The 27,727-nt window shown below is 37.5% G+C and overlaps 1 protein-coding gene across 8 annotated transcripts in view; it reads right to left on the bottom strand.

Annotated features, from left to right (window-relative positions):
- Positions 1-14,671: 14,671 nt before the first annotated feature.
- The window catches only part of RBM26 (RNA binding motif protein 26), a 64,864-nt gene continuing 51,808 nt past the window's right edge, over positions 14,672-27,727 (bottom strand). For 6 of the 8 annotated variants that reach the window (XM_080363982.1, XM_080363983.1, XM_080363981.1 and 3 more), the window contains one exon: positions 18,451-23,016. In XM_080363982.1, coding sequence (XP_080220108.1) covers positions 22,927-23,016 — 90 coding nt within the window. In that variant the 3' untranslated portion in view covers positions 18,451-22,926. Of the gene's footprint in view, positions 18,431-18,450; positions 23,017-27,727 lie in introns of those variants that run through there. The other 2 variants (XR_013923611.1, XM_080363984.1) reach the window with 2 other exon arrangements.

Raw genomic sequence — 27,727 nt, 5'->3', positions numbered from 1 at the left:
TGATCAATTAGAGTATTCCATCCCATTAGTGTCATGCTTCATATTTAAGGAGAGTCGGGATCTTGTGGTCTCTCTTTCTCTCTGGCTCTTCTCTTTGCTCTCAGAGACCTGTTCGGGGGAGTTCTGTTCAGGACTTTCTTTAGTTTGGCCTTTTGACATCCTGTTTTTTGCAGAAGCCTCTGGGCCTTTCTGCCTTTGTCCTCTTTTCTCTCTCTGGGATCGGCTGTTGGGACCAAGTGCTGCTTCCTGGGACTGGCTGCTTGATGTGAACAGAGTTCATGAGGAATTGCCTTGAGTATCTTTTATTTTATGTTCTATTTCTGCTTTATATATATATTTACTACTAGTGTATCAGTGTTTTGTTATTTTATTAAACTATGTTTATCTCAATCCAAGTTTCTCCCTTCTCTTTCGATTCTCTCCTCTGTTTGGGGAGGGGTGGGGATGGGAGTGAGCAAGCGGCTCTCATGTTTTTATTGCTAGCTTGAGTTAAACCACAACAATTGTATACGTGCATTTTTGCTCATGCCTTCTGGGAATACATGTCCAGCCTCGCCATAAGTCGGAATTGGGCACCTGGAGCTGTGTCAGTCTTGTCTCTGTGGGGCTGTCAGCTTCAGCAACCCACATGAACCTGTACCGACATTCCAACACATGTTGTTTGACAAATATTGAAGACTTCTGGATCAGCTTTGATCTGAAAGGACTATACATGCAGAAGTGTAACCTTTGCTTTGTTAGTTCATGTTGAAGTGTCCCTTTTTTTTATTCCTTACTGATGTCTGCATTTCTCCCACATCTATGTTCATATTTTAGTTTGAAAATATATTTGCAACTTACCTTATTGGAGCATAACAACTTTTTCCTCTAAACTAGTGAAGTTCACCTAAGTTCAGAGGTACCTTCTGCCAAACAGGTGAGACATGTGTCCATCACCTCGGTTGTCTGTCCCTTTACAGAGCACCAGTAGTGTTGCGCTGGCACGGCATGCGGAGGGCAGGCTGTTGAAATCCACTCTGTACAGCATATGCACGTCCCACTTATTTTATTATTGGTATGAACCTCAGCTCATTTTAATTTTATGTATTTTGAATCAGGTATAAAGGAGCTTTTATTATATAATATGGTTTATTATTATTATTCTTCCACCTTACACCCTTGAAGGTCCCAGTGGCCTCCATTTCTACCATTTGACTGTTTCAAAGTAACCATCGGGTGCCCGTCCTTTTTAGCATCTAATTACACTTTGTAAGGGCTTGATTACCAAAATGCATTGAACAATAATTAGATAAGGATAATTTACATCCAAAAAATAAAGTTGAAAAGAACAATATAACTGGTAATTGGCCTTGACCAAGGTAAATAATGTCCTCTTTTTTATTTACATTTGGTTTTCCCCATAAACTGCCTACTGGGTTGTACAGAAGTAAGAGGCTAGCAAAAATCTGAATCCCCATCCATCAGTATTAATCTCACACTTTACTGAGGCCCCATCCATTTATCTTTCCGACACAAATTAGAAATTCAAGAGTTTTAACAAATGAGCCTGCAAATGTAAACTTATTAGGCCATATATTTTTACTACACACTGTGCAGTGCCCTCCACAAAGCTGTCCCTTCAGAGAGTGTTTTCCTATTTTGTGTTATTGATGGCAGCTAACTAATCACATTTTTAATGTTGTCTTTGGGGAGGGCTGTTTGAGTGAATGTGCAAACTAAACTACCCAGAATAAATCTACCTTATTAAATGCTTGAAATTATGTGTCTTTTACGATAAAGAAACTCTCGAGCATTGTTACATTTGCTAACCTTCTTTTTTGCAGAAATCAAAAGACTGGGATTAATTAAAATAATACATCAAAACAGAGGTTTGTATGGAATGTGTCTGCGCGTGAGAGAAAGGCCAAGAAAAATTGGTTAATTGGTCTCTTCATCCCTGCTCTCGTTCGCTCCATTGAAATGTCTTTAAAAACTGCTTTTAAACTAACCTTTCTTAGTAAAATGTTGTAACCATCTAGACTCTCAGAGAATTTGCTAGTGAATGGATCAAAATTCTATCCTTGAGACACAACCCATTTCCCGCACTTGTCACAGGAGTTTGTCAAAGGTTCCTCATAGCAGGGAGACTCCAAACAAAGCATTTTGGATTTTACAAAATGAGGTTATTTTCCTGATAAATAATTCCTGAAAGTTTCCATTAAGTGATATATTTAGTGTTCTCTCTGCTTTATTTTTTTTTTAGGGCATAGTTGTTCTTTAAATTTGTGTAATTTTGGACAAGACTGGGAGAAGAAGAGACTGCCCTGAATGGCATAGGCTTTTCTACAGGATCATGTTTAAAGGCTTTTAATGTGATCAGATAAACATCTTTGACCAATGATATCTATGCTGTTTTACCTCATCATTCTTAGCATTTAACAAAATGGTGTAATTACTTCAAGGATCTTTATTACTTTGCTAAAAGGCAGGTTAAATCATTTTAACCAATGATCAGTAGAAATGCTAATTGCTCTTTTATTGCTCCCTTCCCAGCAGCAAACACAAACATGGATGATATCTGGATTCTCATCTTTAAAAATCAGGCATATTATCTGTTTCCAAGATTTGAGCAGTGAAGCTGGTTTGGTTTGATTGGAACCTTTAGGGCTGTTCAATGTAGTACATTCCATTAGCTACTCCTATAGAAAACATTGAGAACATTTTCTGGTTTTCAGATAGGTAGGAAATGAAACTTGAGGACTAACAAATTTATTTAAAATAAGGGAGGGATATGAATTTTAAATATACTCCTTGGGGTGATAGTTTTACAAAGCAAGGCAGGGGATGCGTTTCAGTTTGCTTTATGTATGCAGATGTCTGCTTCTGCACTAGTTGCCATTTAAAACCAGTTCCCATTGGTAGCAGTCGTTGGTAGCAGTGGCTCCATGGAAATGAAAATCAAGCACCATAGTTCTTGATATCACACACACAGAGAATCACAGAATGTTATGGATTGGAAGGGACCTCAAAAGATCATCTAGTGCAAACCCCCTGCCGGAGCAGAAACACCTAGATGAGGCTACACAGGAATGTGTCCAGGCGGGTTTTGAATGTCTCCAGAGTAGGAGACTCCACAACCTCCCTGGGCAGCCTGTTCCAGTGCTCTGTCACCCTCACTGAGAAGAAGTTTCTTTTCATATTTAAGTGGAACCTTTTGTGTTCCAGATTTTAGCCATTACCCCTTGTCCTATCATTGGTTGTCACTGAGAAGAGCCTGGCTCCATCCTCATGACACTCACCCTTTATATATCTGTAAACATTAATGAGGTCACCCCTCAGTCTCCTCTTCTCCAAGCTAAAGAGACCCAGCTCCCTCAGCCTTTCCTCATAAGGGAGATGCCCAAAGGAAAAGAGTAAGCCTTGTGAAAGGTACACAAATTTTGGTTTACTTTTCTCTAGTCTTGCTCAAATACTCCAGTTTGTAGAATGGGCCAGTTAGTCATAATTTTCCTTTCTTAATTAGACTTCAGATTCTACAGTACTTGGTAATTAATAAGTTACTCAGATTATTTTGTATCAACTGTATTTTTATATTAAACAAATGGATTTGCAGCTGTTGTCCCAAGCATTTTTATTAGATGTAGTCACACTTTCAGCAAATTACTTGAAATTCAGTTTGAATTTTTTTATTAGTAATATGTACCAACTGAGAATGCTGTAGATGTCACTACAGTAGTAAAATTATCTAGCAGAATTTCAGAGCAATGAATATTCTGCCATTTCGATACAATATATATCCTATAAATAGCACTCTAATGCATATGAAATTACAAATACTGTTATGTTGTCGAAACCCTATGGCTTGTGCTATAGAGGAGGTCAGGCAAGATGATCATAATGGTCCCATTTGGCCTTACGATCTATGAATTTCCAAGAGTTATAGGTATAGTTTAAGTGCACCCTCAGCATGAGTTGCCTTATTATTTAGCAGAAGAGGGGAAAAAGTAACCTTGTTCATGCTTATACTGTAATACAGTAGGTCAACACACATTTTACCCATAGGGTAAATAAGTTTTCTTCTTTATATAAAAAGAGCAGTCAATTTAACATATCTCTTTCTTTGCATATACCCACAGACCATGGAGATGTCTATGTGTAAACCTGCTAATCTGTCTGTGTGTGCTTATTCTTTTGCTTTTAGCTATAGGTAAGAGCTAAGCTCATGGGAAGGGGGTCAGCTTTGTGTAACAGAATATATAGGGAGAGATGGAGCAGTCGTCTCTCTTACATGCTGATGAATTTACTTGCGATTTAAAGCAAAACAAAAAGCAAGTTAATGGAAGTTTGTTTATTCTAACATCCAACCTTAGAGACTGAGCTAAGAAGAAATCTTTATTTACCCAAGTGGACCTGGGAAAATGAGAAAATCCCCATGAATTACACAAAGGTACTTACAGAAGCAGAGGAGATTGCTTTTAATCAAACATCAATAGATATCTAGTTGAAGGATAAATGGAAAGTGTACATTTTATTAGAGCTGAGGGAATATAGCAAAACATTTTCCATTAATACCTGTTCAAAATTTTAAACACATTTCTTGTCCTTACTCTGTTGTGTTTCTCTGACTTGCCTAGCAAAGCGTTTTATGGATAAGGATATTGAAGGATACAGATCCGGAAGAAATTTTGCAATGTAGTTTCTGAAATTATAAATCAGGAGTTCACATTTATTTAGCCAACAGATGAACTTCTGAAGAAAGTTTAAAATCTAATTTCCCTTTTGAGAAACTGCCATTTAAGTTCCACCGTCACAAACATTTTGACTGCAAAACTTACCCTGAGAACTGATATTTAGTTGTGTGGCTGTTGTAGTAATTCTCTTCCATTCTGCTTTTCTTGTACTACTTCAGAATACATCTAACAAAATACACAACTAAGTTCAAAGAAAGGCAAAGGAGGTAAAACAAGGGATCAAGTTTTGTTTGTTTGTTTGTTTTCTACTGAATAAAAAAATTCCAGGATTGAACAATAAAATTTCCACATTCCAATATTGTTAAATTGGAAAAAAAAAAAAGTGAGAAATTCACATCTTGTTTTCATAGAATCATAGAATGCTAGGGATTGAAAGAGACCCTGAAAGATCATCTAGGTCCCTGAGAAAAAGCAGAGGACAGAATCTTATCCATAAACATAGATCTTCGAAGACCAAGACAGTGCATGAGCCTAAATATTTAATTTTGTTCTACCAGCTTTAACATATGTGTGAGGTTTCCAGATCTGATCATGGCATGATAAGAAGAGATAACAGTTTATCAATAGATATTAACCCCATTGTTGAAAAACATGGTTACCAAGTTAATTTTTACTGCTCTCTTTATATGGAGAAAAGGGGTTTTGAAAATGGTACCTATTTTCATGAATAGATAAATCTTCTTCTGCCTCTTCAACCACATGGATACCTCAGGACATTTCAGCTATCAGGACGTGTTTTGCAAGTGGGAGAAGCTGGGAGGGACTACTACATTCACTATGGAACATCTTGTTGAAGGTTACTCAGAGTAACCTAAAGGATGTAACAGCATTCTGGAAATCTGCAAGCCACCTTGTTGGTTTGGACCAAGAGCTGCTTCTTCAGATCTTCAGAATCAAACCTGTTGCCAATGTAGTTGCAGTTTGTCAAGTAAGGAATATGGGGGTTTTTTAGCTAACTCATTTCTCAAATTTTCATTGCACCTCCATTTGATGCTGTAGGCCTGACATGCTAATAAATACTCTCTTCCAAACACTCTTTTCCAAACACTTTATGTTGTAAATATTATTTGTGTATTTAATGTAATTCATTGGCAAACTCAGTGAAGAGGGCAGGAAAGGAGGATAAGTTTGGAAAGCTATTAATGATGAAGGAGATAAAGTAGTGTGGTGTGAAGGATGTGAAAAAGGAAACAGTATTCTACTGATCACAAACAAAATGTAGGGAGTATAGAGCACAGAATGAGTTATTTCTCCAGCTGCATTTTTAATGGCAGTAGAATTCAGTAGTAAAAATGAGGAAAAGAGAAAAACTTAATAGTAAAATAAAGGACAGTCATCTCTAAGACACTGGGCTGTGAATGTTTGTACTGTAAGGTGATGCTGTTAAATGCATCAGACTTTGTCCGTCGAAGCCCTTTAGCAGTTCAGCCATTGTGGCCTGGTGAAATGAAGGCGGTCACGACATGACAGCTGTTCATGAATGTACCAAGGAAGTAAACACTATGAAGAAAGAAAAGCTATTTAAAATAAAGGATACCTAAACATAGTTAACCTGGATGTAAATCAGTTTAGACTACAAACTGCAGAATTTTTAATAATCAGAAAATATAGATTTTATTTTCTTCTTCACAATCTTACTAGAGAAACAGATGAAAATATCCTACAGTTTTAAGATAGGTCTTTATCAGTTTATGAAAGGGATTATGGGGCTTTACTATCACTGTTGCCAGTGAACTGCACTTCACACAAAGGTCACTTCAGGGACTTTTTGCCTTCACCAACAGAATGAAATTAAAAAGCATTTTCAGCAAAGTGTTCTCAATTTTATTTTTTAACAGTATTTCTGTTGTATCTGCTGAATAAATATTCTCTTCATTTTAAAACAGTTAGTTTTATGTTTTCTTACTACCAGAAAAATATCAATTATTTGCATGTGTCTGAATATCAGTTTTTCCTAACAGGTTGTTTTTAGAAGCTTTCAATGGTCTTCATAAATTTGTATCCACTAGTCCATGTTATCATCCACCTTATTAAATGATTATAGTTATGGATATTTAGAGTATAACCAACATCAATACCCAAGAGATGGATGATTTGGATATGCAGATGAAACTTTGCATATTTATATATATAATTGTTTGGCTGAACCTCCTCTCCCCTCATAAAAAAAGCAAAATGACATTCAACTGTTTTAATTGGTGACCTTTTGCTATACATTACAAGAAGTGATGTGTAAATTATACAGATAAGAGAAGGTGATCTGAAATAGAAGTATGACAGCAGGTGTAAGTACCTTTGGAAAGCTAAGTTAAACCCCAGAAATTTGAAAAATAACAAGATTTTGAACAATGCAAACCATGAGCTTTCAATGCTGGTTCAAAAATTGGTCTTAATTTCAAGTGAACACAGCACTTCTGTAACGGGCTGCCACAAAGTACCCAGAAATAAGAATTTGGTTTTATTTACTATCCCCTTTTGAGGAGAAAATCTTAGTCTTCATTTTGAAATAATATTTTCCTCCTATATATAACCAAATGCAAAGACATTTTCAGGATTTATAGGAGGACAAGATAAAATGGCAAAATGAGAAGGCATATAGCAGTAATAGACTGCAAAATCAATTTAAGAAGTGCAACTGCAGTTGTCTTTCCCAGGTTTTTAATTATGTGTTTGTTTGCCATGGTGGCCTAATTTAGTCAAGTAGATGAGCCAACATTAAAAGCTGGTAGGAGAGGTAAGTAATCCCCAGGGTGAGCTGCTTGTGTAGAGAGTTTAAAAGCTACATGTACAGAAGCAGAAGCCAAGGCAAATTTGAGAAGGGGGTCCACATGATAAAGAGTGAAAAGCCAGCAAATCAAATTTTTCACAATTAGTTGAACAACAACTGTGACAGGTTCGGCGCTTAGCGTTTTCATTTGTGTGCTCAAATTTGGTTATCCGTCCTCTTTTATGCAAATGTGATGTGACAGGAGAAGCTGGGAGCACTCAAGCAGGCCGATCACTCACAACAGGAGCTGGGTCTGTACAGCTGAGAGGCCGGGATTAAATGGACTGAGTGCTGAGGGGATAAATGACATCAGCCAGGCTGAAAGCCTCATGAAGTGATTTAGAACTTCCACACGATGATGCCCAGAACATAAATTGTACTTTATCCTCAGATGTAAAAATAGAGGGGAGAAAAACATCAGCTTCTGCTAGTAAATAACTGTTTTTATCGTGTTACTAAATCCACCGTGCTTCATGCCTACTAGAATACAAAGGTTGGGAAAGCTACTTCTAATAATTGCTTATCCACCACCACATAACTATACAACTCGCTGTGGTGGTTTTATGCCTGCACGGGAGACCCAGAAAGCTGATTAAGCAATTAAAGCATTCACCCTACTTTGACAGATGTCACCATAGCTGACAAAATACGTGTACAGACACAGAAAATACTTTCACAATGTACGTGCAAGTAATTTGGCAACAAAAAATATCCAGTCAGAGAATTCTATCCTGCTGCAGAAGGTGTAATATTAAGGTGATGCATTGTGCCAGAAACATACTTATACATGAAGGGCTGAAGGATGAATTATCTCTATATAGATCCCCCTTTGCCTGTTTATGGGAAACTGCAATTCTATAGGCAGGCTTGCCAGAAAAGTATCACAGGTTGCCCCTTTGATTACAACATTGCATTACTGCTAGGTTAATTTTTAAGATGGCTGGTAATACTTAGTGGATAGCTCAAGAGACCTCCAAACCTCACTTATAGGAAAGTTTGAATATAATGGCCTATGTATATTTGAGCTTCAAGATTTTTAGAAATTTTCTTTAATAAGGTTTCTTCTGACTCTGTATCTCACAAGACCATCATGTATTTTACACTTCTTATTAAATCTAGTAGTTACTATAGTCTATAAATTTTGGATTCTTAATTGCCTTTTATTTATATGTTAGCAAAAGTACCCTTTCTATCTTTTATTTAGTGACATTTATCACTAGAGAGGACAGATTCCTTGCAGAACAGCATTGGCAATTCTCACCGACTTTCCAAACAACAGATCTTCCTCCATGCCCCTCCTTCTACCAGTGGAACTAGACCCCATTACCTGCTGCTGTTGAACAACGCTTGGCATTTAAAGATACAGCACAACTCAGACCACATCTGAATTAGTAAAAGGAACAGGTCCAGCACATATCACAGGCACTGGAACTTTATTGTTGGTACTATTAAATTGTTAGGCCTTAGCTCCACAGAGACCTGGATCAGCTATCTCAAGCCAGAGACCATTCCCAGCAGAGAACGTGAATGTGGTTGTCCTGTTTTGAAGCCTAATAGATGGTATTGCTCCATGAGCAACCATGCCAGGTGGCCTCAGCACCAGAGAACAGTCCCAGCCATGTTTAATTTACTAGTATTGATGTCGACTAAGAGGCTGAGTACCAACATTCAGACAGGAAAAAAGACACCAAAAAAATACATGTCTCCAGTGAGTTCTGCTAAAAGCAAAAGCTACAAAGACGTGCCAAAATGTGATAGTGCCAGATAGGCAGTAGACTAAACCAGAGTATGACTGCATGACATCAATGCATTCAAAAGCCACCACAGTCTACCATCCTGCAAAATCTTCAGGTAAGGTGCTGCAGGCAGGAGCAGTTGGTGCTGCAATAACATTGATGGGCTTTTCTCACCATTTGACTGTTGGGGTAGGAGTGTCTGTTGTATGCAACTGTTTGTTCTTTGTCCCCTACACTTTTGGTGTGAAATTCAGAAGGGCCTCAGATCCCCACAATATCTAAAATTTCATTCAGTATCTTAGTAACCAAAATTACAGAACTCATGCTGAGGGTTCCTGCCACATTATTCCCATAACCACTAAATAATACTAAACAGAGTGGCTAGAGAAGACCACTAATTCTTTCTGTGGACATTTGGAAGGAAATGAACTTGAGTTCTTCAAAAGGCAATGTGTATTTTTGCAAGAAACAGCATACACAGTATTTGAGTACATTTTAGAGATTTGCATAAAGAAGGAAGATTCAGGACAGATAAAGAAGAAATTTTTTCCAATCAGGGTGGTGAAACACTGGTACCGGTTGCCCAGAGAGGTGGTAGGTGCCCCATCCCTGGAGATATTCCAGGCCAGGCTGAACGGGGCTCTGAGCAACCTGATCTAGTTGAAGATGGCCCTGCTCATTGCAGAGGGGTTGGACTAGATGACCTTTGAAGGTCCCTTCCAACTCAAACTGTTCTATGATTCTACTGTCAGCTTTGAAAACTCTTTAAATTGACTGGTGGATCCATGGAGATAAAAGTAGAAAATTACATTTCATTGTGACTTTTGGACTCCAGTGAAGATGTAGGATAACAGTCCACCTTTCCTTTCATATCAATATTTTATTTTGAATGCTTTTGATTACTTGATATTAGAAAGTAGTCACCAAAGCATATACAACTGCTCTTAGATAAGACAGTACTTGATATGGCTCCTAACACTTTGAATATTCAGATGAGTTCCCAATCTGCTCAGAGAAAGAAGGGCAAGACAGGACCATTTATTCTTTGGACAGCTGGAGAAATATCTGAAAGGAGTTAGGCACTGAAATGCTTTGTACTGCCGAAGTGTCCACTTCTAAAGGTTCAATTGACACAAGCTCCAGTTAATGTAATTGTAAGCATTGAAACCCATGCCTTTCAGCTTATTCTGCAGCCATGATGACCAAAGAGATAGTACAGATTCCTGTACTATCACAGATTATTGTAATTCATTTTCCCATCTGAAATTATGAGCCGCATGCCATGCTGCTCATATAACTGCTTCCTGACTTCTTCGCTCAGGCAACATGGTCAAGACAGTTAAATAACAGCAAAGGTCCATTGCTTTACCTGTTTAAGCGAACCTAACCTAACTTGGACAAACAGGCTTGAACACACAAACATTGTTTGGCAGAAAAAGGACAGCAGTGTTTAATATCAGCAAATGACTGATGACACAACATATTCCAAAGGGATTCATAATAAGGAACACTGAACTCTGCGATCCCTAAGCCATCCAGAAGGAACCAATAAAGTTTCTCTAAACTGCTATGTATCTTGGATGCTATTTTAAAATTCCAGATGGAAGCCTCTGTGAAAGTACAAGGTATTTCCTTGCCCAGTTCCCAGTATTTCCTCATCTGGTTCTATGGATTTAGCAGTATTTCCCGAATATTTTATAGCAAGTGTTTTCTGCAACAGACTGGGCTGCCCACAGGTGTGGCAGACAGTAGGTAAATTGCAGAAAAGGTGATATGCACATAACCAGTTGTTTGGCCTCTTGAAACCTCAGCTTCCGTCTGCCTCAGCACCTCCTAACAGTTTGATATTGGTAGTTTATTTCTTTGACACCAAACAAACTTCAACAAAACCAGCCTTGACGTTGTCTAAACTAACTACAAGTCTAATAGCATATAGTACATCCCTGTACTTACTCTACTTTCTTCCTCTGGTCCCAAAACAGGGTTCTTTACCTGGTGTGCATATAAATGAGCCAAATTTAGCACACAGAGACAAGATATTTATTACAGAGTTGCATAAGTCTGCATGTTGGAATAAAGCCAGCATGCCAGCAAGAAAAGTAAAAGTCATTATATACAAAATCTTATCGCTACCATCACACCCTAAAGAGCCAACTGGTCACACGTTGGCATATTGCATTACATAATCCATTTAGCATATTATGAGTAATGTTCAGCTAAAGAGCACTTTATCTAAGTCTTGAGCTATGCGTTAAAGCAAGACTCAACTAATTGTACAAGCTTCAAAATGTTTAGAGCTGCAAGGTCAGTAGTGTCTGTAGTTCGTGATCAGGTGTTTTACAAGTCACTCTTATATTCGTTATATGAGCAGAGAAACCTAAAACTGAAACGATTTACATATGTTCAGGTTAGCAATTGCAAAGAGGATTAATTCCTGTCATGGCAACATTGCCAACTGCTTGGTTCCTGACTGTCTAAGCTCTCTAAAAACCATCAGAATTGTCTGTTCCCTTCCAATAGTTTATCTTGTCTATACAGATCTATTAGAGTCAACGATCTCTTCTCCCAAGTAGCAAATGATAGAACAAGAGGAAACTGCCTCAATTTACACCAGGGGAGGTTGAGATTGGATATTAGGAAAAAATTCTCCATGGAAAGGTGTCCTAGTTTTATTAAAAAACAAATTTATCTTTTAGTGAATTTGCCTGTCAGCTAAAGTCTTCATATTGGCTGCATTTTCCTGGAGAACCAGACACATGTTTTGGTAAACCTAGCAATGGAATACAAACTTATTGATAAGCATGGATGGACATCTTGCAAGAGGGGCAATGAGAAACCGGTGACCAAGAAACTGACCGTATATAACATTACATTCACATGAATACTTCATATAAAAGTGGGAGATCACGAGGATCTCGTCCCTTTTTGCCTTTCCTTTTCCCTTCTGCTTATGGCCAACATTAGGAGAGGATCTTGCTAGTCGTCCCTGCGAACTGAGGCCTAGTGACAGACTGAATCCAGCTCCAGTTGGTTGCAGAGTCCAATCCAGGACTTTGGGTGCCGGCTCTGCAGTTGCTGAGACTTTCAAGATTGGTTTTGTATATTTTGTATTATTTTCTCTATTCTTATTAGTAGCATTAGTAAAGCATTGTTAATTTTTCCAACTCTCTTCTCTCTGTCCTTCTTTCCCTCCCGATCGCCTGTCCTTAGTGGGAAAAGGGGAGAGGGAGTGGCATAAGGGGGAAGTGAGAGGGAGGAAGAGGAGGTTAACAATACATCTGTCAGGGTTTTATTGTCACCCTGCAATCCTAACCCTCGACAAAAGGGTTGTCAGGCATTGGAACAGGCTGCGCAGGGAAGCAGTGGCGTCACCATCCCTGGAGGTGTTTAAAAGGCATTTAGAGAAGGTTCTTAGGGACATGGTCTAGTGCTAGAGTTAGGTTATGGTTGGAGTTGGTGATCCTGAAGGTCTCTTCCAACTGGAATGATTCTATGATCTTTTCCTGCTGTAGCTGGGCCACAGAGCTGTTTTACCCGGCCAGCAAACCTGAGTTCTCCTAGGACATGAAAGCGCAGGCACTATGACCCTGCTGCACAATGGTGGTGTGGAGCAGGAAGCATCCTAAGCATCTGCACTGATTCATGAATCATACAGGCTTTGGCACAAAGCGACTGCACTCACAATAAGCTAAGCGAAGATCGAGAAGGTCTAACAAAATTCTTCCAAGGCTTCTCATACCTCCTTTAGAGGCAATCCTTAACTCATCTGAGAATGCCTTTCCCTCTCCACCCCAGTTTATAAGGCTATTTAGGTGACCTTTCTACTGACTTCCAAATGGGTACAGCGGGGCAGCTCAAATGCAGGGCCATGCAGCTCAGTTCAGCAGCTCACTGCTGAACCATGGCACACCTCCTGGTTCTGAGGAGCCTGGGCAAGCGTGATGCTTCTGTTCTCAGTTGCTCTTCTAAGGAAGGACTTCAGCTTCTATATTTTGCTCACTAAAGGCTTTGTCCTGGCTCCTGTTAAGTGAGGTAAGAAAACAAATTGCTGAACCCAAACACTTGTACCTGAGAACAGCACAGTGGTGCTGGTGTTTCCAATGGAAGTAGCTCAGGTTGAACCAGACATGTGAGGTGAAGAGCTCGGCTGATCCCAGCTCCTCAGTCCTGCCCCAGCATCCCCCAACACTGTATTTTCAGCCACCTGGTGAAGTAGAATAGAAAGGTAATTCAGTTGGACTACCCTATTTTTAAAAGCATAGCTCCTCAGTTACTGCACTGAAAGGCTGAGGGAGGTGGGTCCCTTTAGCTTGGAGAAGAGGAGACTGAGGGGTGACCACATTAATGTTTACAAATATATAAAGGGTGAGTGTCACGAGGATGGAGCCAGGCTCTTCTCAGTGACAACCAATGATAGGACAAGGGGTAATGGGTTCAAACTGGAACACAAGAGGTTCCACTTAAATATGAGAAGAAACTTCTCAGTGAGGATGACAGAGCACTGGAACAGGCTGCCCAGGGAGGTTGTGGAGTCTCCTTCTCTGGAGACATTCAAAACCCGCCTGGACACATTCCTGTGTAACCTCATCTAGGTGTTCCTGCTCCAGCAGGAGGATTGGACTAGATGATCTTTTGAGGTCCCTTCCAATCCCAAACATCCTGTGATTATCACACAAATAACTGCTCTGTCAAACACAAAGGATGGGCACGAGTGACCAGCCAGGGTAATCTTTAATGCTGTCATACATTTGTATAAAAAATAATAACACTGAAAAAACCCAAAACATTTTGTGCAACTTAGCTCTGGCCATGGAAGAGTTACTCCCGCTCTATCTAGAAAATGAGTTCTTGAAAAACACTATAAAGTTCAGTAGTAGGCAGAAATTATTTAACATCAAGATTCAAAAGCTAAAAGCTAGCTCAGTATTTGTTAATTCAGGGTGACTCCAGAGAGAAATTCATAAGCTTCTAAATTAATATTTTTAAGGAGGTCATAAAATGTGAACTTTACTAACTGCTACAGCCAATCAAGCTGCCATCAATCGTGCTTTGGACTACTAAAATACTAGTAATTACCTATTCAAATTACTTTAAAAGTTTAACAAAAGCTTATCTACTGTAGCGTGATACAGTGCCATCTTCAAAAATGCAGTGTAGTGAATGTTACTGGTGAATCTTTTTATTATTTCACATTCTGGTTCCTATAATTTATTCCCCTAATACAAAGCTATTTCTTCAGTGTTTTTCTGGCAAGCTGTCTTAAAAAAATTCAATATATAGTAAATTTGCAGCGGAGAGACAGTACTAGAGCAAACACATCGCTACTTTCAGTACAGGAAGCATTACATTAAATGAGGATGGAAAAGAAATAGGACTTACTTTAAACTCACTTGAAAGGATGTTTAGAGATACTTCAACACAGAAACAGAAGAAGCTAATAAATTTTAAATTCTTTTAATATAAAGTTATCAAAACATAAATTTAGTGAAGACATACAAATAATGTTATGGTAAGTTCACCAATACAAAATTGCAAAAACAGACAGCATTAACTTGTTAAAAGTTAACAAGGTCTAATGGTGACTTATGTTCCTTAATTTTTCACTATTTATAGACAGAAAAACGGCTCAGTTTCATTGTGCTATACCGCAAAGATCCTTACATAATTTCTAACAGAAAAAGTGTTTTGTAATTCAGGTCAGGCAGCAAGTCTGCTGATCAGAACTTTGTTTGTTAACCATCTCTCAGCTTCATCCACCATGAAGGCTCCTGCTGTTGCTCTTTGCTCTGTAATCTCAGATTCTTCAGTAGCAGAATACTCCCACACATAAATCTGGGTACATCACAATAATACATCTAAATACGCTATGTACAGGATTTTGCTTCTGGGAACAAAGAATTCCAAGCTCTAAAATCAGAAAATGCCTTTCTCCGATTCCAAAAGGTAGTTTTGCAAACTAGATGATGAAATTTCACTGCATCAGAAAAAAATCCAGCAGAAGTAGCTTGTAGGACTCCCAGTGTTCAGATACTTGAATATTGGAAGCAAATATTCATCAGTTTTTAACTTAGTATTTTAAAAGTAGACAGATTTTTTTTTCCCCAAAAGATACTGTATAGTTACTCCTGGATATAGCTACAAAAGAAGTTCTTCTATTCTCTCTGTACAAAGATTAACCCCTTTAAAAGGTGTTCCAGTAGATAAGCAGTTATGGTTCCACATTCAGGTCCATTCAATTGCTGGAGTAACGCACTAAAGCAAAGTTTTCAGATATGAGCAGGTAACATTTCCCTTCATTGTAAGAATTTGTTTGAAAGACGGACAAGATTTCAATTACTCAGGTATAGAAAATCTATCTTTGTGAACATTTGTACCGCACAACTCTCTACTGCAGCAAAATTTTCTAAATCTGCTCACTTTCTGTTTACTGGATATTTCTATTATTGTGTTCTTGATAAAACTTGCAATTCTATTTAATCTTACACAATTGTTTTGTATTATATACATGAAGGATGGTATGGTCTATGGGGGAGTTTTGAAAACAGCAGTAATGAGAAAGGTTAAGACTGTAAAAATAAATAGTATCCTACCATTCTTCTGTGTTTTTCTAAGGTCAAGTATTACCATGGAGAATGTAGATGGAAAACTAACATTAAAATTGTATCAAAACATATATGAAGATAGTATGTCTCTTTCATTTGCTACCAAATTGGTAGAAAGAGCACACGGGGGATATATAATTTTAACAATTATCTAATACCTCTCTGAGAGCAGCACTGGGTAGATGTTAATCATCTATCAGATCTGAATACAAACAGAAAATTGTGACCAAAAAAACCAAAGAATTTTTTGAACATGAAATTCTCATAATCACTTCTGCCATGTAGGGTTTGCATCTTTAAGTGAACTGAAAAATACTGACTTGTTGGAAGTTCTTCAGCATTTTATGATGTCTGTCCACAGGTGACAATACAGCTGCCGTCTTGCAAGAAAAAAAGAGAGTATATCATGATCTCCATATACCTGAATTTGTGGGTTAGATAAAAAATATGTGATACCTCAGTGCTTTCTGATATTACACTGCTGACTGAAAAGAAAACAACGCAGAACAAGCCATGTGCATCCTGCATGTTGTTGGCCTAAATGTGACTTGTGTGCATGGACACTGCACATTCAGAGTTCGAAGTGCAAAGACCCATGGGCTACCAGCAGCTTCCCGATGTGCTCGGGCAAGCCAGTAACAGGCAGCACATCAGAGGTACGAGGATAAGCAACGATTCCATATCGGAGTTGAAAAATTGTTTCATGTAGTTACACTGCACCAGCTGGTAGAGCCACAGCAGTAATTCATTGATACATTTAACATGAGTCTACCATAAAACAAAGATAACTGGTTACAGTAGGGAAATTTCTTCACACCATGTTAGGCTAGTGATTTATTTTGTGATTTATATAAAAATGTAATATCATTTGCCATTTCTGCTCCCCTTCTCTCCCCCACTATCCAGCAATGTTTTAGCTTTCCATTCACTGAATATCCCCTTATTCTAGAGCATAAACAACATGCTTAAATGATTAATTTTTATGGAAAGCTTTGAGAAACAAATGTAGGTACCCAAAGTTTTCTATAACTTCAACTGGAATCCATAAAAAACTAATTCAACTCCCAGAACAGGAGATGGATATATGCCTCTCGCAACACAGTTCTTCTATTTTATTCAGATTTAAACACCTGGAGTCATGTTTTATCATAGGTACCTAAATCCAAAGAGAGATACTTTGTTTCAGTTCACACAAATAGAATTTCTGCTGACACGGTAGAGATATATACAGGTTTCTGCAAGAAATGCAAATATTAGTATGAGAACTGAAACAGGAAAAATATCATAGAAGTGTTGAAATGGGAGCAAATTACTTCCAGTTATTGTGTTTCACTTGTGTAGCCATAGTGCCCTCTAGCATTCGAAAGAGAAAATACAGGGCTGCATCTGAAAAAAAAATCCACAAAATCAGAACTGACTGTTTTTTTAAGCAGAGAAAGCAGAGTCTGCAAATGTGAGGAAGAACATTTCTTCATGTTAAAACCACGGTACTTTAATGGAAAAGACACTTCTCTCAGCTTTTATGCAGCAGAGTCCTGCAGAGCTGTGAAGCTCTGAAAATCAGAGTTCTTGTACCCTAAAGGCATTTCTGTGCTTCTGCAAATCTCACCTACACCATATATGCATTAGCGACATGCACATGATTTTGGCAAAAGAACAGATTTTTACATGCATAGATCAACACACATTTTTGTGAAGTCTTTGTTTTCTCTACAAGGCGGAAACATTTTGGCTCAAACTTACTTGTTGCACAAAATTCCATATAAGATGAAGAATAAATTATGACCTTTAGAACCTAAGAAACTTTTCTCATTTCCCTAGAGGGCAAATTATTGTATAGAAAGAAAAGTTAGTATGCCTTAGAGCCAAGAAATTTTCTGTCTAGCTGCAGATCATTGCGAAAACATTTTGGAGAAGTTAGTGTTTCCTTTTTCCTTTGCATTTAAAAGAACAGAAAGCCTAAGAAGTCATTCTTTAGCAACTGAAAATGGTCATCTGCACCGTTTGAGTTTTGAGGCCTGTAAACATCTCTGATTTCAAATTATCTCCATAAATTGTCAGGAGAAACTGTAAATATCAGTTTGATTGTTTTCTTTTCCTTCCTTTTAAAATAAAAGTATATGCTAGATGATATAAAAAGCTCAGACTTTTTTAAGAAAATATTTGCCCATTAAATTACTATGCAAAAATCTTACGTGAAACTTCAACACAGAAGAGTAAAACAGCATAAAAAGGGAAGAAAGACAATTTTATCCTCTCTGCATTCAAAAGGTCAAAATGAAAAAAAATACATCTACAGATGTTTCTCAGAAAAATGGATTTTGAAGCGTACATGCCTCAAATTTTTTTTCTCCCAGTTGCTGACAGGGAAATACTAAAATCCAGCTCATCAACTAGCACAGGCAGATTTGCTGAATGTGGTATTCCAGCCTTGGCCAAAGAAAGGTGAGAAACTGAATTATTCTGTTGTGCTAACGCAGCAGGAAGGATCTTGGAATTCAGGAAGTCAAAGTGTAACATCAAAATTATTATAAAATACCACAGGGTCAGATGAGATGATTTTCAAAGACATCAACTGGTCGCAGGATTACAAGCCTAATGTAAGAAGAAAAAAAAATAATAACCTTCACTCACATGGACAAAGAATAAAGCACCAACATTCAGATAAGCTGTTAATACATACAGAAAGATTTTACAAATAATGATCCATTAGGAAAAAAATAAATTTTTTGTGCAGTATGTTCTTGAAATCCTTATTAGCATTCCAATTAGATCTAAAGAGAATTGAAATAGAAGACTGAAATCACCAAAGTCTATTTTTGTTGCAAGTATTTTAGATGTCTACATATTTGAAACACAGTTCAGAATAAAACATGCAAACACATATTAAAAAATGAAAATTATTTTAGAAAATTACAGTATTTAGACAACTGTGTGACAAGCACACTAACATGTTTATGAAGGTCTACATGAGCCCACAAAAACTAAGAGTTCTTTTTCACCAAGGATCAGTTTACAACAATACTGGCTCAACTGAAAAAGAATTATTTGTTTTATTTCAATCAAGAACTTCCATTTTGTCTGACTTGAAAGTAATCAAGTGCTATACAGCACGGCAAAAAACAGCTCCACTCAGAACAGGATGACAAAGAAACAAACCTCTCTTAATTCCTGCTATTGTTCCAGTTGTTCTAATCTTAATTGCAACTTAATTTGCTAATTATAAGAAAAGGTAAGTGATACAGGATTGAATCTGACAGTATCTTTTTTAGTTGCAACATTAAAACAATGCTGAATTACGGCAAATGAGGTACTTCCTTGAAGACCTATTCTAGCCCCTTAAAGTCACTTTATGTATTGGTACAACAGTATTGTGTGACAGGTGAAAGAAAGAAAGAAAAAATAAAGATCTTCTTTGAGCCAAGCCAAATTCTTGTGCGTCTTTTTGTGCTTTTTTAATGCTCATGAGACAACTGACAAATTATGCATTCCACCATAAAATACCTCAAATAAAGGTATAGTTCTTAAAAGTTATCCAAGAGCTGACTAGAATTAGACAGTTTGGGGACCTCTTCAGAGTAGATGGTCAACAATAAAATCGGATGTTTTTAATTAGGTACAATCATGCTACACTGTTCTCAGATACCTAAGTTACCTTGACAGTGGTTTTGACTGTTTTTCTAGCTAAGGAATAAAGACTGTTTTCAGAGTGTGTTTTAGAACAGAAACCTAATTTAAGTTTCTGAAATTATATAAATACTTTTCAATGGGTGCTTTTTCTATTTAAGAAACAGACCTGCTTAAACTTTGTCGCAAAATAAATCCTGTAACTTTGTGTTTTACCAATAAATAACTTGTGTTCACCTATGAATTTGCTGATTTGAAATAAGTGAGTTTTAAGAGAAGAAAAAATACAAATAGCATGGGCCATAAGTAATGCTTTAAAGAAGTATTCTTGTTACTTTACTATTTTGTAGATGGACTCTAATATAGTCTGAATTTCTGATTCACATTACTTGAAATGTTTCGTAGTTCAAATAAACGTGGTTTACTACAATATTGTTGCTGAACTCTATGTCAGATCACATCTTACTCAAGCCCTTTAGCATCTAGCTGGAAAAGAAAATACCTGCTTAAACGTTTACCTTTTTAAGCTGTCCAGGGAAAACCAAGTTAACCTCACTCTCCTTGTTTCAGACTAAGAAAATCCATTTGCAGAACTGTTAAAAAAATACAATTATTTAGCTAATCACAGTGGAGGAATGCTTGGGAATGCATTCAGAAGGATGAACCAAGTAAAGAGGGAATGCAAGTCAGCAGGATGCTTGGTTTGCAGATTCAAGCAAGGAAGGATGCTGCTCCAGGTGACAAGAGATTTCACTGAAGGCGTCGCTAATAAGATTTGAGTGAACTGAAATTAAAAGAGTTAGATCGGGTAGTAACAAAAAAAGGGAGAGCAGAGCTAGACAAGGAATACAAGGAAAGAGCAAGCCAAGAAGCGATCAAATCAAGAAAATCATTTGATAATGACAGAAATACATACAGAATCCATTTAACCGCAGCTGGGACACCATTCTCTTATGCTGAATGGCACACAATCACAGATTAGTTTTGACTGAAACAAGCATTTGGGTTTGTTTTTTAAAGTGAGAGTAAACCAAGCCATTCTGATGCAGGTGGTTTTCAGTCATTCAGTGTCACAAGGTAACAGCAGGAGATAAAATACACACCAGTAAGAATTCCCCTCAACACCTTGCACTGATGAAAGTTTGGGGAGGAAGGTGGTAAAAAGAATTTTAAAGGATTTCTTCCTCCTACAGGTAGCCCACAGTGCAAACAGTTATTAATAAATGAATCTTGCACGGATGCATTAACAGGCTGAATTCAATACAAGCAGGAAAACCTGCAATACGAAATTTAAAATTACACGACATGGCAATTTCAGATGATTCATATGTAGTGATCATGGAAAGAACACACTAATAGTTGTCATTAGCTTGTGTTGATTGACCGCAGTGACGAGGCACGTTTGAGCACCAGACACAGGATGCCACGCGACCACCTGGAGGCAGCATCCGCAGCCTGTTCTTGTGCTGCACCTGTTCTGTAACACAACACAAAGAAAACTTCCACCTCCCAGACTGTCAATCTGGCACCCTTCAGATGTACTAAATTATTAAAAAGGAAAAGTAGGAAGGCTTGTATTTAATTCAGTGAACTAGAAACAGCTCATTCAGAGCATTAAATAAAAAGGTTCTTAAAACATTTTATTTTGCCTGAACTTCACTGTGAAAGGAAATCCATTTCCCAAACACAATTCCTTATGGCAAGATTTAGAACTTACTGTAACAAGCATGGCAGTCAATTGTGAAATTTCAATATGAAACTAAGACTATACAAAAATTTTAAGTGCATATTTTTGCAACAAGGTATGCATATGCACAGGGATGTAGGGAAAAACAAAAAGTAAAAAAAATCCAAACAGGATCTAGGTCCCCAAAACCCCTCAAATAACTGAAAAGCACAGAACAAAAATTCTACACCTGGAGCTCTTTTCTCTGCAATACTATTACTACTATTATTTCTACTTTCCTCCATTCCTATTTTTTGTTGTTGTTTTTTTTTTTTTTTAAGGGGCAGGGACATGACTTACAGAAGTTCTCCCTCACCTCCTCCTCAAAAAATCCCAAAACCACAGACTAAAGAAAATACACTGACAAGTGAAGTATTATGCCTTGCACATTTCTGGTGAGAGAGGTCCTTTAGTGCAAAGGACCAAGGCAGTTCCTCTTCCTAAGAGAAACTTCAGACTTCACATAGCAGAATGCCCTGTTAGAAAGAGCCAATTAAGGTACTTCTGTGGAATAGGAAATCTACCAACACTTCATGTACGTCCATTTTTAAATGATGAACATACACTATAGTTTGAACTTAGTATCTGCTACTTTTGAAATAGAGAAATGTAATGATAGAAAGATAGAAATTAAAAAAAATGCACTAGTGTGGGTAGTTAGTTTTTAGAATGATATCTACCAAATATTCTATTTGACCTTATGTATTTTTCTAAATTACTTTTCAGTACTGCATATATTTTTGTGGGATCAAATTTTCTTCTACAGTTGCACAGTGCGGGAATTCAGAATAAATTCCTTATTGTTGGAATATTATCCTGCTATTTACCATTTGACTTAAATCAGTTTAAAATTCAGAAGCCATCCAAAAGCTTTTATGTGAGAGAGTACAGCTGTGTGTTAACGTAAATTAAATATTGAGATGTTTTTATATTAAATACTATTGTAGTATAAGCGATAGTGATTAGAGCTCCTTTTGTGAATATGGGGGTGGGGTTTGCCATTTGGAACGGTCTTTTTTTTCTTTTTTTTTTCTTTTTTTTTTTTCTCTCTCTTTTTTTTTTTTCCATTGCAAAGGACCATTGCCTTTGCCTTTTGGTTATTGCTTTTTTTTTTCTTTTTTTTTTCTTTTTTTTTTTTTTGAAGACCATTCCATTTCTTTATTTTTTAACATCTTGAAGTCATAAGGACTTATATGCAAAGCAGTCATACACTTTATCATTAAAACCCATAGGTAAAATACGTACACAAATCCAACAAAAGGCTAGTACATAGTAAAGCCTAAGCATACTACTATGCAATATTTTGAATACATAACTTTAGAGACTTCAGTTTAGTACTGTTATCTATTCATTTCAGAAAACATTCACAAAGATTTTAAATGCAAATTTTCATTCCGTATCTGGAATAGAACAAAAATTATCTATGTTATAACAACTTTTGGTCATTTGTGTTTGACCAATTCGGTAAATTACAAAGAACCCAAAGAATTCTGTAACTTTCTGTAGAACTATGTAATAAAAACATTGCATATGTTCCTAGTATGATGTCTTTAGCAATCATTTACTGAAATGTAACTCAAATATCAATCTCTCAAAATGTATAACCGACCAGCTGCTTTTTAGTCTATATCCGAATCCAACTTCATCACGAAACAAATACAAAGATGCAGAAGTACATTAGGTAATACTAATGCAACACAAGTGCAGTTCTAGCACTGTCACTGATCAGTTGGTTGAATCATCTTCTCCATGAACGAGATTCATTATCTTCCTCCTCTTCATCATCATCCTGAAGCAGCGAGTCATCCACCAAAGATTCCTCCTGAAACTTTAAGAACAAAACATGATACTCAGGTCAGAAAATGTTAAAGATCAAAAGGCAAAACACAGATCTCTGATCCTTGTGTTTTAATAAAGAACAGATATATTTTTAATAGGTACACAGTAATGCTTCCAAAAAAAGCTGTGTGTATATGTATTATATACATGTATTAAGAAATGGCAAATGAAACCTCTTCTGTGGACTTCAAAATGACCAGGACATTTGCACCTCATACTAAAATAGCTGTTCTGATTCTTCAGCGTATCATTCATGCCCAAGCTGCAATGTTCCCATGAAACTTAAGATGTTACTCTGAAAATTAATGCCAGTTTTTCCACATTGAGAATAACTAGGCCTGTTTTCATTCAAGAGTTTAATCTACCTGTGCCACAGCACTGAAACGTTGAATCTAACACATTTTGATTTTGACAGCTTAATCAAGCTTAAAACCGATATCAAGATTTAAAAGACTGGGACAGGGAGACAGCGATTTACAGAAATTCAGACAAAATATAATTCTGTATTTTCAGTTGCTTTCAGTAACAACATACACAAAACATTCAGTACACATCACAAAACCCTGAACATTTAAGGTTGACAGTTACAGGCTTCAGAGAGGCAAAGTTAAAAGAAGAAAAAAAAAATAAACAGTGATTTGTTTTAACTTTTGTCTACATATAAACATGAGGGTATAGATAAACTATCCTCTACCTCAGAACTTTTTTGATGATTCCAACTATCACAGCAATTTCTGTACAAGTTAAATTGAAAGGACTACAGCACAAGGATGTCTTTCCCCAGCTAAGTCTCCCAGCCTTTCAGTAACAGTCATGGCTTATTCTTCCGGTCCCAGTAATTGTAGGGAGGTTGTCTTCCACAGAATTTCCAAATTCTACAGGAGGTGCAAAGATTGATTAGTGAAGTTAGGGTGCCTACTGGCGAGATATGAGGCTCCAGGCTGAAAAAAGCCTAGAACTAAGCTTCCTCTCTTTTCAGTAGGCTGTTTTACAAGAGGGAAAAACTATCTCCATTACTTCTGGCTATGGAAAGAGCATTTTAAAAAGCAGCTCTGTCAACAACTGACCTTGGGTACTCTAAGCCAGACTAAAGCACAGAAGCTTTTCGAGGTCTCAGCCTCTTCCCCTAGTGTTTAGATGTCCAGCAGGCTAAAATATGTCATTGCTGCCAAAAAGAAGGAGTCCTGGGCAGCAAACAATGGAGACCTTCAAGGTGCACAAGGTAAACTGGCAGTAGGGATGATTAAAAAGCCCAAAACAACTTCCATTTGGGGAACAACTGTAGGGACTTGGATTCTCTGGCCTGAAGAGAAAGTAACTGAGGGGAAGTATGACAGTAGGTCGTTTATATTAAGTGTCCCAGAGAAAGTGAAGAGGGAATGATGGTTGGTTTTTTTTGATGCAAAAGCAGGAGAACATAAAAATTAAACATGCAGGTGGCAGGTCCAATATAAAGTTACTTATCCCTGCTAGACATAGTTTAACAGTAACAGAATCACAGAATCGACTGGGCTGGAAAAGACCTCAGAGATCGAGTCCAACCCTTGGTCCAACTTCAGTCCGTTTATTAGATCATGGCACTAAGTGCCATGTCCAATCTGAGTTTAAAAACCTCCAGGGACGGCGAGTCCACCACCTCCCTGGGCAAGCCGTTCCAATGCCTGACCACTCTCTCTGTAAAGAATTTCTTTCTAATATCCAGCCTAAATTTCCCCTGACAGAGTTTAAGCCCATGCCCCCTTGCCCTGTTGCAGGACATTATAGATGCTATTCAGATTCCAAAGAAACCAGACAAATGCATATTAAGTGCTTTCAACTACAAAGTTTCCATACCTCTGACTCAACAGGACCCTGAACTGTAACCTGCTGAAGATTAAAAGTCTATCTCTACTTACAAATCCTATACTCTTCCTAGACATCGGTTGTTGAGTTAGCAGAGCCAACTCTTTTATTAGGCACCCAGGTGTAGAACATTAAGGCATCTAGGGAGATTAGGTGCTTTCATAATTAAGTGGCTACTCACCAGAGATTTTCTATAGCATTCAAGTCCTAATTTTTTCATAAACGTATTAGGAGCCCTGTTTCATTATTAAAAACGTCACTCTGCTGAATTGATCTATCTCCCTTTTTTCTCCCTCTTCTGTCCCAAACATCAAGGTGTTTAGTTTCACTCAATTCTTAAGTCAGCTATCCCTCTTTGGCCCAGCATTCCTTAGCTGAATTAAAATGGCAGACATGTACAAATGAAGGAAACTTTTTTTGTATTTAAAATAGATACCATGAAATAAGTTAAATACGCACCATGATTAATTGTAGGCTTACAGAAACTCAAGACACTTTACATGTAAAGAGAATATATGAAATTCAGACCACTTACTGTAGGAACTTATCCCATCCCCAATCTAATCCTCCGTGAGTACCATATATGGAACAATAAAACTATGTAAAAATTATTTTATGCAACTGGTTGAACTTCAGCGCGTGAACACAAATTCTTGAACTCATCCAGGGATCATAACATTATACTTCAAATACTAACTTAATCATATGGTAGAAGCAATACAAAGCTCACAGAAGAGAATGACATTTAAATGCAAAATTTCTCAAGGTTTATTGAATAAAATCTCTCATGTAAATAATTTTGTTGAAGTTTAGGACTAATTCAGATGTAGTAAATTCAAATAAAATCCAATCTCATTACAGAAAGAAGATACGAGAGATACATATATTGGGCTTGTTTTGAAAATGGAAAAAGGTCAGAGGCAAGTACATCAATCATGTTACATTAAAAAAATATCTGTAAACACTGGGCCAAGTAAGAATCCAGCAATACTATTAACAAAAATATAGGTAAACTAGTATTCTTGTACTACACGTTTGGTATTGCAAAGATTTCAGCAAGCATACAAAAGCAATGAACTGCTAGAGTTTTTGATCCAAGATCAAATTCTATGCATTTTCCACAAGAATAATTTGCTGAGGAATGACTGCAGAAACAGTCCAGAGACAAACAGTTAAAGATAAAATCAGATCTCAAGAAAAGGGTTAGAAAAATAAATGGTCACTAAAAACAAATGTCCACAACAAAGGTACACATTCCAGTAATGAAGTTATTCCTTAAAAAGAAAGTTACTTTCCCTTTTTACTTAAGTTCTGACAATCTGGAAAGTTTTAGATGAGGCCATCAATTTATGCTCTGAAGATTATCTAGTGTAGCCTCTTATTCACTCACAGCTCATTACTGACAGTGCTTGAGGTTTGCATATACAAGACAAATGATACTTAGAATGCACAAATGCCTAATATGAATACATAGTGGTGGAGGTAGCCTACCTGTTTTTTAGGCTGACATGATAAAAAGAAATTAGCATTTTTGGAGACAGAATGTGAATAGCCAAACTGGCTTTCTTCAGAAAACAAAACAAAACAAACACAGAAAGTGAATACTAGGAAGTGTAAAAAGAATAACCAATTTTGGTTATATCAAAACAACCTTGTGAAGCTGCTACTATGGCAGACCTGCCAAGGTACAGGAAAAATATACAGACAAAATGCTATCACTGAGTAAGTCAAGGTGTACTTCAGCTATTTTACAGCAATTATGCATACACAGTTAACTGATGGCATCCTCTTGTCATCCTCCCTTGAGATATTTATAAGCATTGATAAGATTCCCTCTCAGCCTTCTCTTCTCCAGGCTGAACAGACCCAGCTCTCTCAGCCTCTCCCCATTAAGACAGATGCTCCACACCTCTAACCATCTTTGCAGCCTGCCGCTGGATTCCCTTCAGTAATTCCTTATCCTTCTTAAACTGAGGGGCCCAGAACTGGATGCAGTACTTCAGATGTGGCCTCACTCCAGGATACAGTTGGTCTTCTTGGCCACAAGGGCACCTTGGGCACCTTGTTGACTCATGGTCAACCTACTGTCAACTAGAACTCCCAGGTTCTTCTCCACAAAGCTGCTTTCCAACCTGTCAACCCCTAGCCTGTACTGGTGCCTGGGGTTATTCCCCCACAGGTGCAGGACTCTACACTTGCCACTGCTGAATTTAATCAGGTTCTTCTCTGCCCAGTCCTCCAGCCTGTTCAGGTCTCACCTTCTGGTGTATCAGCCCTTCACCCCAGTTTGGTATCACCAACAAACTTGCTGAGGGTGCACTCAGTCTCTTCATCCAGGTCACTGATGAACAGGATGAACAGCACTGGACCCTGTGGAAACCCTCTAGACTCTGCACCGCTGATCACAACCCTCTGAGCTCTGCCACCCAGCCAGCTCTCAGTCCCTATCACTGTGCACACGTCCAACCTGCACTTCCTGAACTGAAGTAGATTATTGACTTTTTCCCCAAGTGACATATATTTTTCCAGAATTCACAAACATCGGTATTTTGAGCGTAATGAGTTAAATTAGATTCTGAATTTTTATTATCTAAGAAATAAGTGCCTAGTGTAGGTTATATAAGAACTCATGTTTTGGAAAAAATTCTTAATCTCTCTCATGCAAATTCAAACTCACCCCTTCCATTTTCTAGATATATCCTCTAGAGTTTTTTTGTGTGTAAGAAATGAAACATTTCTACAAGGAAAAGTAAAGTACCTGAACTTTCAACAGCTTAGAAAACAAGATGCATTTGTAGATAAATGCACTTTCTTAATTCAAAACAGGAGTTAGATTCAAAAATAGAAGTATGAATCAA

Source organism: Nesoenas mayeri (assembly GCF_963082525.1).
Source record: "Nesoenas mayeri genome assembly, chromosome: 1".
Taxonomy (NCBI): domain Eukaryota; kingdom Metazoa; phylum Chordata; class Aves; order Columbiformes; family Columbidae; genus Nesoenas; species Nesoenas mayeri.
Note: the sequence above shows the minus strand (reverse complement) of the source record. Positions and strands in the feature narration are given on the sequence as shown.